General features: G+C 33.8%; 2 protein-coding genes across 2 annotated transcripts; one reads left to right on the top strand and one right to left on the bottom strand.

Annotated features, from left to right (window-relative positions):
• Positions 1 to 1,393: 1,393 nt before the first annotated feature.
• Positions 1,394 to 2,205, top strand: LOC123673853. Its single transcript, XM_045608570.1, has 2 exons — positions 1,394 to 1,674; positions 1,770 to 2,205. The coding sequence occupies exons 1-2, from the start codon at positions 1,401 to 1,403 to the stop codon at positions 2,120 to 2,122; spliced, it is 627 nt and encodes a 208-aa protein (XP_045464526.1). The 5' UTR covers positions 1,394 to 1,400; the 3' UTR covers positions 2,123 to 2,205.
• A 2,297-nt stretch (positions 2,206 to 4,502) lies between these two features.
• On the bottom strand, positions 4,503 to 13,164 carry LOC123673844. The gene is made up of 11 exons (XM_045608566.1): positions 12,809 to 13,164; positions 11,395 to 11,782; positions 10,581 to 10,905; positions 10,333 to 10,478; positions 10,057 to 10,217; positions 8,706 to 9,027; positions 8,533 to 8,652; positions 7,738 to 7,935; positions 7,367 to 7,588; positions 6,019 to 6,328; positions 4,503 to 4,852 (listed from the first exon to the last, which is right to left on the bottom strand). The coding sequence occupies exons 1-11, from the start codon at positions 13,042 to 13,044 to the stop codon at positions 4,647 to 4,649; spliced, it is 2,634 nt and encodes an 877-aa protein (XP_045464522.1). The 5' UTR covers positions 13,045 to 13,164; the 3' UTR covers positions 4,503 to 4,646.
• Between the last annotated feature and the right edge of the window lie 124 nt (positions 13,165 to 13,288).

Below are 13,288 nucleotides of genomic sequence, written 5' to 3'. Positions count from 1 at the left end.
ATATATATCCCAAAGAAAATAATAGGGCCTTTGTTGCGGATTGGTTTAAGCGATATAAATGGTTGCAGTATTCGGTCGAGAGAGATGCTGCTTTTTGCTATCCTTGTCAACAATTTTTACCCCATGGAAGCAAACAAAGTTCTTATACTTCCACAGGATTCAGAAACTGGAAAAATGCCAGTGATACAAGAACTGGGTTTCCAAAACATGAGAAATCAATTCCTCATACACAAGCCATGGCGATGTGGCAAGACAAACTACGCAGAATATCTACAGGTAGCAGTGTCGAAACTTTGATAAATCATGAAGTTTTAGAAAAAAACCGGTATTACATGAAATCAATTGTTGAAGTTATACAATTTTTAGTTGTCAACGAGTTAGCTTTGCGAGGAAATTATGTTTTGGAGGAAAAAAAAGAACAAGGATTATTTCAGAATTTATTTGAATACACGTGCATGAAAGATCCGAATTTGAAGGAGGCTTTCAGCCATATACCACAAAATGCGACATATCATTCACCGGAAATTCAAAACCAAATAATTCAAGCAATGGTTCAAGTAGTACAGAACTCCATTGTCAAAGATATCAAGGAATCTGACGTGAATTGGTTCACTCTAATGGAAGATGGAACGAGGGATAAGAATAATCGTGAAAATATTGCTATAGCAATACGTTACGTTAAGGATGGAATCGTCAATGAGTCGTTGCTGACAGTTACAACAACTGAACATCTTGATGCAGCAACATTTACCGAATTAACTTTAAACACTCTTACGAAAAATGGCATTGATCTCTCCCGTATGCTAAGCCAATGCTATGATGGAGCAAGTGTTATGAGCGGAAAAGTTTCAGGAGTTGCGACTAGAATAGAGAATCAATTGGGCCGAAAAATTCCTTATGTCCACTGTTATAACCACCGCTTACATTTAATAGTTATCAGGACTATCTCTGAAATGACTTTCATCCGTTTATTTTTTGATCAATGCATCATGTTACATGAGTTCTTTCATCATGGAAAAATAGCTGCAATGTATGGTGGAAAAATAATTGGCAGATTACTCGAACAACGTTGGTCAGGACACTTGGCGGTTACAAAAGTTGTAAACGATAATTATTCAGAGATTTTGCTAACTTTAGATAAAATGAAAAATGACAGATTCAATGGTGACGACGTTGCCAAGAGTGTCGGCATCAAAAAAATTATGCTTAATTTGGAATTCCGAATGGCTATGGTTGTGGCCAAAAAAATACTATCCATGCTTCAGCCTGCAGATGCAAGTTTACAAGCCCGAAGCGCAGGATTGAAAGACGCCCTAATAATCATAAATTGCGTCCAAAATGAAATCACAAAATTGAGAACAGATGAAATATATCATCAAATTTTGGAAGAAGCTAAATCTATGACAAGCATTGATTCTGAAAATAGGACTCACACCCAAAAAAGGCAAGTCAGAAGATCTAATCGCATGGATGACTACTTGATGTTTGACTCTTCCTGTTCCTCAACGAAACAAAATGAAGAAGATCAACCATTTAAATCTGAGTATTTCGAAACATTGGACATACTAGTTGCTGAATTACAGAGAAGGTTTTCAGACAACGATGATCTGTTAAATTCTGTAGCGAGTCTCGATGAGTTGGATGTGAACAAAATGGAACCTTTGAAAAATTTAGGTGAGTGTAAGGCAATTAACAAAATGATGTTGCTGCTTCTAAAATATTACGCTTGTTTATTCATATTCAATTCACAATTTAAATTAACTTTTCAGGTATAACAATTCCATCAAATGAAGAGGCTACAGTGGTTAAAGCTTATTTGAGTCGTCGTGAGGATAAAACAGAAGACATAGTGCAAGTTTTGTACAGACAGCGAGAGGCTTTCAAAGATACATATGAACTCTTTGCATCTGTGGCGACCATAGGATGTAGCACTGCTGTTTGTGAATCTACTTTTTCAACCTTAACTGCAATCAATAGACCTCAGAGGCTGTCAATGAGTCACGAAAGAATGGCAGGCATGGTATTTCTGGCCTTTGAAAAGAGAAGGACTCAGTCTGTTGATCTGAATGAAGTCCTTCGCATATTTAATAATATGACAAATCGAAGGATTCAGCTGTTTTGAGGAAGTTTTTTATCATCATTATATTAATCACAACATGTTGAAAGAAATAATATAAACTGAAGAAATAAATATTTTTATATATACATACTACCATACACTCAAAAGTAGGTACGATGAAAATTGATTCATCAGATCACATCGAGTACAATTTTTTACTTCTGCCCTACCTGTAACCTTCATTGCCCTACCTTAAATTCATTTCTAGCTACGGCCCTGCTACGAATTCTATGAATTTCTGAATATTGTTTCATCATTTCGTCACGATGTCTGTTATTTACGAATTTTATGCTCGCTGATGACGAGTCCGTCCACGAATCCGATACTGTTCTTCTTCTTCCAGTGTCATAACCTTTGCGATGTTTGGGATAGATTCGTAGGCAAAATCCGTAAATATGGCCGTTCCAGAAGGTTTTCCCTATTAATTTCAAAATTACAATTTCAATCGAGAGAAACATTTATATTTGGATGTATAACAACAATTTCAAGATTCTGGCAAATTTGTATTGATCACGAGGGAAAGATCATAGAAAAATCAAAAATATCGAAAAAGAATTCCCTAATATTTTCGTGGCCACGAAACCGATGGTTTAGATTTTGGGTATTGATATAAAATAACAATTTCAAACTTTGTGCAAAAGCTCAAGCTCATCTTGATGTTTATTATAATTTGAGAGCTGATCACATAATTAGAATCATAGAAAATTTCAGAAGAATATTGGAAAAAACAGGTAGGTACCCAATATTTTCGTGATTACAGATATAAGGAATAATTATATCAAGCTTAAATTATTTCAAGAATGTTAATATTTTCACCAGAACCGTAGAAAACTCAAGTAGAAAAAAATTACCCAATAATAAGATGAGAGGTAATACTAGATCTGACCGAATTGAGAATCTGCAAGTGAATGTAATAACAATTTTGAGCTTAATCATTGACAATTATAGAAATTTCAAGTAAAATATCGAGAAAACATTAAGAAAGCACTTTTAAATTAGTGTGCTAATTGCGCCACAGAAATACATATAGACGTGGTCTCCAAGTGCGCAATGGCCCATGAATTAACACGCGCTCAAAAGCTTCTGACTTCACGTTAGTGCTTTCTCCATTTCATTATCAACCAAGTAGGTACTTACTTGATTATTGAAACCAAAAATCTTCGCGCTCATTTTTCATTGTATTTTAAATATTAATTTTTTAGAATGTTTCTAGTCCTGAGTATAATAAAGCCAAATTTGATAAGATTGTTGAAAAACAGCGCTCGAATCATTCAGCATATAAAAAAATTATTGACATTTAATTAATCTCTGAATAGTGAATTTCTATATTTTCCGTAGAGATCTACAGGGTGTAACATGTAACTACACACTAGGCTATGGCCAACTGGCCATAGCCTAGTGGTGAATGTAGAGCATCCACAAAGTGATTAGTGAAAAGTAGCCTGAATTTCGGATACCTATATCTTGGAAATCATTTTTGTTTAAATTTTGTGGGTTTGTTCATATCATACAACCCTTCAAAACGTTTTATGTAATTTTAATATTTTCACGGCTTTCAGAACTTCAATTATTGATTTTTCCATTAGACTTCGAAATCTATATTTTTTAGTTCTTGAGTGATGTCGTTATCGCTATGAGAAAAATAAATAATTCAGTCTAACGAATTAAATTTTCACTTCGAAAGGCACGATTTTTTCAAAACGAAATTTTTTCAAACGAAAGAATTAATGTTTTATGTAACTTCCTTAGAAAAAGATCATATTTTTATTTATTTCGTAATAATATGTTTGTTATTAGCCGAGATTCAGGTTTCTATTCAATTTTTCGAGGATCGGTAACTTCTATTTTTTCCTCCTTGTCATTGGAATCACATGTGAAACGTGGATCACATTCCTTAGTCATGATGGTGAAAGGTTTGAATAAAAATAAAATAAATGAAATATCTAAAACCGAAATAACGCACACAAAAATTTAATTTTGTTACTTAATACTGAAATTTCAACTGAATTTTCCAAGCTGTAAATATTTCCACGGTAATTATTATGCCTTATACTCCATCTTCATCAGCAGTTTTCTATCCATCACTAGACAAGGTTACAAATTTGAGAACTTCTCGAAACTTAACGGAGAAATCAATAAGAATACGAAATTTGAATTTTCCATCATAAATATAAATATATCTATGTGATTTTGAATTTATTCAAAAATACAAATGTTATTATGAAAGTCCATTGGAATTAAAATCATGATTTATAAAAGGATCTTCATATTTTCGAAATAAATTGTGCCACTGAAATGAAAGCGGAATTTCTGGTAGGCCAACGTGTCTACAAGTTGGTCAATTATTTAAATGAAACAGAATAATAGGTAAATGAAAAACATATCATATGTAAGTATATATTGATGATCATCTAGTACATTGCATACTTATTATATTGTCATTTAACATTTAAGTAATATCATCAGAATAACTAAAAAAAAATTCTAACAAACATAATCAGTACTTACTTAAATATTCCTAAGAACTTTAGGTAGGGGCCAAAGCCACCAACGAATCCAAGTAATGAGGTTGAAAAGGGTTATTTCTCAATAACCATTCGGCTAAAAAAAGGAGAGGATCTTCAGGTTTTTCATCTACGATCTTGAAGAGTGCTTTTAGTAAGGTGGGGTGGATGTACTTATCACAATAATCCTGAACTTCGATTGATTCAATGATAATTGGTTCGATGATATCTGGAAAATATTTTTTTCAATTCAATTGACATGTCTGTTTGAAAAAAATAGTAGACTTGTTCGGAAAATAAACAAACTAATAAAATAAGAAAAAGTATTCAATATTGATTATCATCTTGTTAAGTTGACATCAATGGTATTGAGATTTTGTGTTATCTGAACATTGTGTTATCTGCAGTACTGTGCCTTCACCTGAGCTCAAGCGACGTGCCATCGGTTTCGTTGAAGTATCCTATTTAATTTCTACTTTCTACTGAAATTTGAAATTGTCATTTATATTCTCACCAGACATTGATATTTGACGATTCCTAGAACTTCAATGTTCTGTTAACTATTGAAATCAACATGCATTTTGTGATAAAGTAGCAATTCCTTTGGTAACTCAGGAGTTTGTTATCTCTTAGTGAGGAATTTGAGTTAATATAAATATACCTGACACCTAATGTTTGATTTATCTATCAGATCTAGGAGTCCATTTCATCTCGACTATATTTTATAAAGTGATACCCTAGTACTGGTAACTATGATGCATTTTGTGAAATTTCACAGCAAAGAGTGTAATCTTGGCATGCGAAAGGATCAGAAAGTTGCTTGCTACGCCTAGTATTAAGACAAAATATGCTAAAAACTATCCTGCTATGAAAATTCATCATTCCCAAATAGTGTATTTTCAGTTATAATATCACAAGAGCATAGACAATATTCGATTATAAACCAATTCACGAGACGTAGTTCGCGAAACATCACGAGAGCGCAGGTCGAGTGGTGTTTCGCGAACTACGTCGAGTGAAGAGGTTCGTATAATCGAAATAAATATTGTCTATGCTCGAGTGCTTTTCGTTACGATTATATAACGAATGATTTCAATAACTATAACCAAAGCATTTCATTTTGACAATTCAACTGAGTTCAACTGAGCTTGACTTTTATTTTTGGCGAACGTCCAAGAATGTTACTATGGAAATGATCACAATAAGGCAGGAGGCAAAACACCACGTCGCGTCGTCGAGTAGTATATTCACTTATCAATACGCCGTAACTATGAGAAATTTACGGATTCTATTGGTTCATCAGAACATGAGTTGTATACCTAATCTAATTTATTTTTCTTCTGAGGCAGCTTGTAGTTTTTCAAGAATGGTCATTTTGATATGTATGAGACATACCTAAGGGAAAGAAGTATCTGATTTCGTTTCTTGCAGTATCAAAGTCGGCGGAAGTCCTCATAGCTCCATAAATATCACAATGAATTCCAAATCTTCGCTTTATACTTTCTGGATAGAACCAAGAGGATGGTATCACTTCTCCCTGGCCTATAATATATTTCCACCGGTCAACAGCATAATTTCCCGCAACGCATAGTATTAATATAGGAGTGGAGCTCATTTTCTGAACGAACATTGGGAAGTAAGCGCTACCATAATTTTCACTATACACTTCTGCTACCTGTTCTGGAGTCAGTCGGACCAGTCTTTCCTGAAATTATTGCAATAGGAATAACTGTCTATTTCATAGGAAATAGAATTTTGTTTTTCTAGGCAGCAAAGTAGTAGATTGACTGCTGCGGCTGATATTTTATAGCCGAGAGTATAGAGAGGTTAGGAATTCAGCTGAAGCAGTCAATTTATTTTCTACTTTGCTGCCGAGTTGAACAAAATATTTTTTATCCGATTGTTTATACAGATTTATGTAGGATACTTTATTGCAAATCATTACAATTCCCACAATGTTTTTATTGCTTCTGTAGTGATGAATTAAAACAAAATTTGATAGAAATCAAACCATGGAATGGTTGGTTGCTATGGAAATGTTTATGTCCATAATAATTATAGCATGACAACTTATGAAATTTCTGACAGTTTCATTCCCATTGAGAATAATCATTTTGCTGCCTAGGCAGGAAAGTCTTTTGCTGATTCATATAGATTAATATTTATTGTGCATCAGAGAAAAATTATTTTCCATAAAATACATTTGTCCACAGCTATCCTAGATAATATGATATACATTATTCCAACAATTTACAGAGTCACGAGAAACTGTAGATATTCCCACCACTTATACAGGGTGGGCCAAATTGGACACTTTTGAAGAGGAATTCCTCTACCCTATACTAAATATACAAAAACTGCTGTCAGTGTCTGAGAGCCAATTTTCATGAGACATTTATTGGGGAAAACCGCAACTCAATATTTATTACCCTTACATAGTGTTTTTCGAAAATGTTCATTACCGAAATATGTATTGGTGTAACTTTTCTGTTGAAAATTTTTCGATTCTGTAAAAACATTCTTGTAGTAACGTTTCACATAGAATTCGATAACGTTGATTGAATTTTCCACAAACTAATATTTTATGAGAAATGATCAATCTTAACAGCCGTACGGTGAAAAGACTCTTTTACGATAGACTTTCTGGATCCAGTTTATCAAGTAACGAACTAACATCAAATTCCATGCTTATAAAATAAATACATGTAGTTGGTAACATGAATTAATTGCAGATAGAACTTACGTCTATAATGTCGAGACCTTCTTGCTTGATAGCTCTGATAATAACGTCTTTGAAATTCATTGCCTCAGGTTTTACTATGATAATGGTCTTCTGAAACCTTGGCTGTGTACAGATAAAACTTTTCCTCGGTTTACGTGGCATTTGAATCCTTTCTACGAATATGCTGGCAGCAGGGGTAACTTTCATTAAATCTTCTTCTTCCCAGGGATGAAAACACACGCACTGCAAAATGAATGGTGTTTATACATCATTTTCTCACTGTCTTGATTATTTGAATTGCTTGCTAAATTTGTGAAATAACTTTGATTTAGATTCGTCATTGTTCAAAGAGGACTTAGCTCTGAAAAAAAGGTATTAACAAGGGTACTTACTGAAGATTTTTCAGAAACATCTTCTTCATCATCCTTTCTCTTAGCTTTTTCTTCATAATCTACTCCTGTTTGAACTTCTTTTCCTTCCATGGATGGTTTACTTTCAATACCGATATCGATACCATCACCGATATATTCTTTCTTGAATACATAATGTTGAGCTCCACAAGTACAAAGTCCAGGTAGACAGTCACATACCTTGAAAATAAATCTTATGCGGGGGCTAGTTTCGATAAAATAACCTAATCAATCTTGAATTCAAATAATTCCAGGACAAAAACACTGGTTGGTCATCAAAATTGAAAAATTCTCCTAATTCATCATTTTTTCGATTAACCATTCCTGACGTATTGAATTTAAGATGTTGCTAGAATATGTGTGCATTATCGTATAAACATAAATATTAATCATTTAGTTCATTATCTAAGAATTCGGAACTATGCATATTCTTCTTACAGTCAGCCATTGTCGGAGAGCAACAACTTTTGAGAAGAACATTCCCACAGTCATTTCTGGTTCTTTGAGTATAAAATTACTTTTAATCTTAACGAACCAGAAATGACTGGGAGGTTCATTCATAAAATAAATGATAAATAAATAAAAATATCATACATACTCATGTTTTAAGTACAATCAAAATTACTTCTGATTGCACTTAAGACGTGTGTATGTATTTTTATTTCTTAAGAGGTTAAAAATCACTCTACAGTTGGTTGGATATAGTTGAATGATGATTATAAATGAATTCAAGGGAAATAAATTTTTGAAGTCACATCAATTTACGGAAGAACTTACACTTTTTTTGGCTAATGCTCGAGCCCTCGCCATCTCTTCAATTTTAGCGTCATCGAGTAATGAAACCTTTTCCAACTCTATAGATTCAACCCTTTCTCGCTTGCCTTTTCCCGAGGTTATCTATAAAGGAAACCCAATAAGACTGCCATATTTGTTTCTACTAGATCACAAACCTCAAATGAAGCTCTTTCAGATCCTATGGATTCGTATTCTGGTTCTTCTATCGAAAGTTTTCGTTTCAGTACAGGTGTGAACACATCCAATTCGCTAATTTCTTTTTTCTTCCTCATTTTTGGTTTTTTTTCTTCTTTTTCCGCCTTTTTAGGGTGGACAACCTGTTTAGGTTTTTCTTCTCTTATGATCCTGATTTCACCCTGAATTTCAGCTGCTGGAAATGCTATATCTATCGGTTCAATTGAAGCACCTGTGATTGTCGTTGGTCTACGTCCTTCAGGATATGGTTCTCTTGTTTCTACCCAAGACTCGATTGACGATCTGAAATATTGAAGAGAATTTTATTGATTATATCTATAATTAGAGGCATTTACAATTGAATATTCTGAATATTCAACCTTTTATCAGAAATATTTCAGTTTTCCACAAGATTATCAAGAGGAATGACAAAGTTTCTAACGTTTCGTTAAACGTGAAGTTATATCATTAATTTTAATTAAGTGAAAGTCATAAAAATTTTCCTTTTTGCTTGAAAGCATTATTCATTACATTTTTTTCTTGATTGCCATTAATCAAAACCAATGTACATAGTCTCCATAACGGAAATATAACTCTTCTATAACACTCATTTTCGTTTCTTATTTTCATATCCACCAAATAGATGGTGGATGACAGCTTCCACGCTAGTAGAGGACATCACTTGAAGAAGAATTTCAATATCGAAATATGCCAACTTGATATCTCAGTTATGAAAAATGGTTATCGGTTAATTTCAAATATCAGAATTGTTAGAAGACCTTTATATTAATGAAAGGAGCCGACTCTTGACTTTGGTCAACGCTGGTTCTCAAGTCAAAGAGGCTGCTTTGAAGCGGCATTTAGTCAGTAACGTCAGTTACAAAGTTGATATAGGGAACTTTGTTCCTTTTTGAGTATTTATTTTTGCCATCAATTCATAGGTCTTGCACAGTGTTTTGTGAGGTGGCATTTGAACATTTTTCAGCAGAGCTGTGCTTCGTATTTAGTTGATAGCGCGCGTATCCCAGAAACCATAAAATGAAGGAGTCAATCTCTAGAATATTTAGTTGGTGGTACAACGTGAAAAGGGTCGCAGTGAAGATCATATTATACTGCTTTTATATCCAAGATTGAGGTCATGCTATTCTCTTTTAATTTTCCATAAATTTCTGCTAGATTGAAGAAAAACTTTTAAAAACACCGTTGTAGAATATTTCAGAAGTAGCTTGTGAACACACGAACACAGGCTTTTCAATTTGAGTGCTGCGTTGAAATAAATGAAATATCTAGAACTGATGACCTGCAGGTTTGTTGAGTTAAAAAAATTCTTACCTTAGTGTACTCCTAACGTATTCACCGATGGCGGAATCTTCAGTAATACTTTTAGGGATAAGTGACGATGCAGGAACTCTTTCAGTTATTTCCTGTTGAGGCATTGATTGGCGAATAGTTCCCTTTCTATCGATGTCCAACATTTCACCATCTGGAGTCCACTGAAATTATTAAGAGGTTCATTGAAAACATTATCTTATGTCATGATAAGGCCAAAAAGATTCGTGATGAAGGAAAATCATTCAGTGAAATGATGGTGAAGTAGTATGAACCTACAGCAGCTTGCAATTGCACACCTCTCACTGAACCTTCTGTAGGAAAATCTTCAAATGATTTCATGAGATCCCTATCCAAAAAATCCACTTGAATTTCTTCCTCCATGATACTTGGTGTAGCTTGCACTTGGCCGTAGCCAGTTTTCACTGTAACATAAAGAAGTATTTAATAACTTTCTCTTACGATCTATACTGATTCTTAGGTTGAATATTTGGATATGATAGATGATGATTATTATTTCCCCTCACCCATTTCTTCGATGACTGTTACTCCTTCGGTACGTGTCTTATCGAATAATTCGTCGGCTGATTCATCTTCTTCTAATTCCATTTTTAGAGACATCACCTCTTTTTCTATTTCTAGCATCTCTTCTCGTTTCTCCCGTTCTTCTCTTTGTTTTTCGAAGTATTCAAAGTCAGGTTTATAAAAGTAGTCAAATGACCATACATAACCCTCTTTTCCCCATGCTTTAAATCTACTTTCGAGCAGGGCTTTTTTCCTCTGGACCAAAAGCATTTCCGATGTGATTCCTCTCAGTCTACATTGGCAGATCGTACAACGACAACAAGGACACTGAAATATTGTTCAAGTTTTGAAATGAGCCCAAAATATATTTTGTTTTACCGTGACATTTTACAAAGGCAACACTGTATACATATCTTTTTATGCTTCTGATTATTTATGACAATAAAGTTTCTCTGCGTTGCGAATTCAAGAGAAATGTTTCATTCAATCCGTTTTGTGATATAAGTTATCTAACGATAGAAATCAACAATCCTTCAATTCAAAGTTTTTAGTCACTTAAGAAACTATAGAGGAGGTACGACGTTCTCCAAAAATTAGAACAATGCCAGAAACTATAGTATTTATCATCAACATCATGACACTACATAAAAATCGATGTCGAGTAAAGGGTTTTCATAAAAGAGGAATCGATTAGGAATGAATATGCGATGATAATATGCCCTACAAATTTTCGAAATACCTAAGCACCGAAATAAAAAAAAAATGGATACTCATTTCTCTCTTTGTATATTACCGAAAATGTTGGAATATACTTACGATATCAGCACCACCCAAAGCCGCTACAGCCGCCATACCTTCAGCATCCAAATATTTCGATAAATTCTCTAGCAATTCGGCTGTTTCCTCGTCTTGTACAATACCAAACGGAGTCATTCGACCACCTGCACCAGGTTTGCCTCGAACACCTGAATGTTTTCTTCTCCTTACCACGTTTCCGTTTTCGTCGATGTATTCTTCGTATTCGTCATCCCTTACCAACCTTCCATCTCTAGTGATACGATCCTGACCATAGAATCTTCCCTTTAGAATATCAGTTTCAGAAACTGTGCCTTCATTCAGAACAAGCCCCAACTGGGAGCCAAACATTCTGAAGAATTGCTCTTCCTCGTCCTCATCTTCGGTCTCAGATTTTGGGCCGAAGTGTCTTCGCAAATGAAAAATATTTGAGTGAATTTATAAATGACATACCTATGTGGAATTTAACTGAATCATACATTTTAGTGTCGCACGATTTTGTAATATTTGAAAGGAAAATGAAACAAAGCCAATATTTTTTTTTTCTTTCGCGATTGTACTAATATGTATAGCAAGATGTATATTGTTGCCAGATTGATAAGATGTATGGTTTGTTAGTTTAAGGTTTGGTGGTCAGACTAGGTTTTCAACTCCAAATTGAGACTAATAATATTCAATTTGAGATTAAACAACTTCAAAATAGGAATAAACAACGTCAAAATGGTTAGCACAATCAAATTGTGAATAAACATCTTCAAAATGAGAATAAACAACATCAAAATGGTTAAAACATTCAAATTGGGGCCAAACAATTTCATATTGAGAAATTTCCATCAAAATCAATCGAAGCGTTCGAACGCTATCGCAGAAAATTCATCATAGAAATGAAGTCTTCGGATGGATGTAATTCGAAGAGGAAGCATTTTCGCACAAATGTTTATGGGGATTTTTTTCCTATTTTGATGAATACTTTCACCTCTTGAAGTTAAGCCCCAATAATAAGAAACACCCTGTTTGCGGGCTCATGTTTATGGGAATTTTCTTCTTAAAATTATCCAAGGACGCTCTCATTTTCATTCGTAACCCCATGTGAGGAAAACCCAGCATGAGAACAATTGCTAATAAAAAAGTATTTATATTAATTTAGTTCAATGGTCGTTATTAAAACCTCTTTTTCTCACATTACAGATATGAGTCAAAGTAATTGTAAAAAAAATTTTTCGATTACCCCCTCCCCCAAAAAAAAAGTTGTACGCCCTTGTTTTCAATCAATAAGATTCGTTATTATTGAAATCCGAAATCTTCAGAATTTCTGTGGTTTATTTTTGGTTATCCTGGTCAACAAGCTTCGTGTGTTCAAACAGTTTTGGATAGGTATTTTGTTTTCAAAAAATGTTGAATCGTTTATATTCGATTAATTTCGGATTGTGAATACCTTTTTATCTTGCAAGGTGGTCTAGGAATACAAACGATTTCAGCTTTAGTCCTCTCTTCATTAGTTTTCAGAAATTTTCGGCAAATAGTTTTCTTGCAAACCTTTCCAGTTTTTGATAAAAGGCTGTGACAGAAACTTCTAGGATCGAATTTCTCTTCTTGTGGTTCTTGGCAGACTGGTTCTAGAAGCTGCTTACATTCGTAAATTTTAGGTGGCTTCTTCTTAACCGTTTCCATCAAAAAATGGTTCTAAAATAGAATGTATATGTATTTATAAGTATATCTAATAGAAAATATAGTTATAAGTATAATACTCAAATAGATATATTATATTGTCAAAACTTAAAACTTCAATTGAGTGTCATTAACCCAGCCTCCCAGTTGAAAATTCATAGAAGGGAGAGTGATTTTTCATTGAATTTTTGCTATAATATTTCCTGATTAAATTTTTTTGCACACCCGGTCCAGTGCTTATTACTTA

This window comes from Harmonia axyridis, chromosome 2, assembly GCF_914767665.1.
Source record: "Harmonia axyridis chromosome 2, icHarAxyr1.1, whole genome shotgun sequence".
NCBI lineage: Eukaryota > Metazoa > Arthropoda > Insecta > Coleoptera > Coccinellidae > Harmonia > Harmonia axyridis.
The sequence above is the reverse complement of the archived record's forward strand: the minus strand, read 5'-3'. Positions and strand labels throughout refer to the sequence as shown.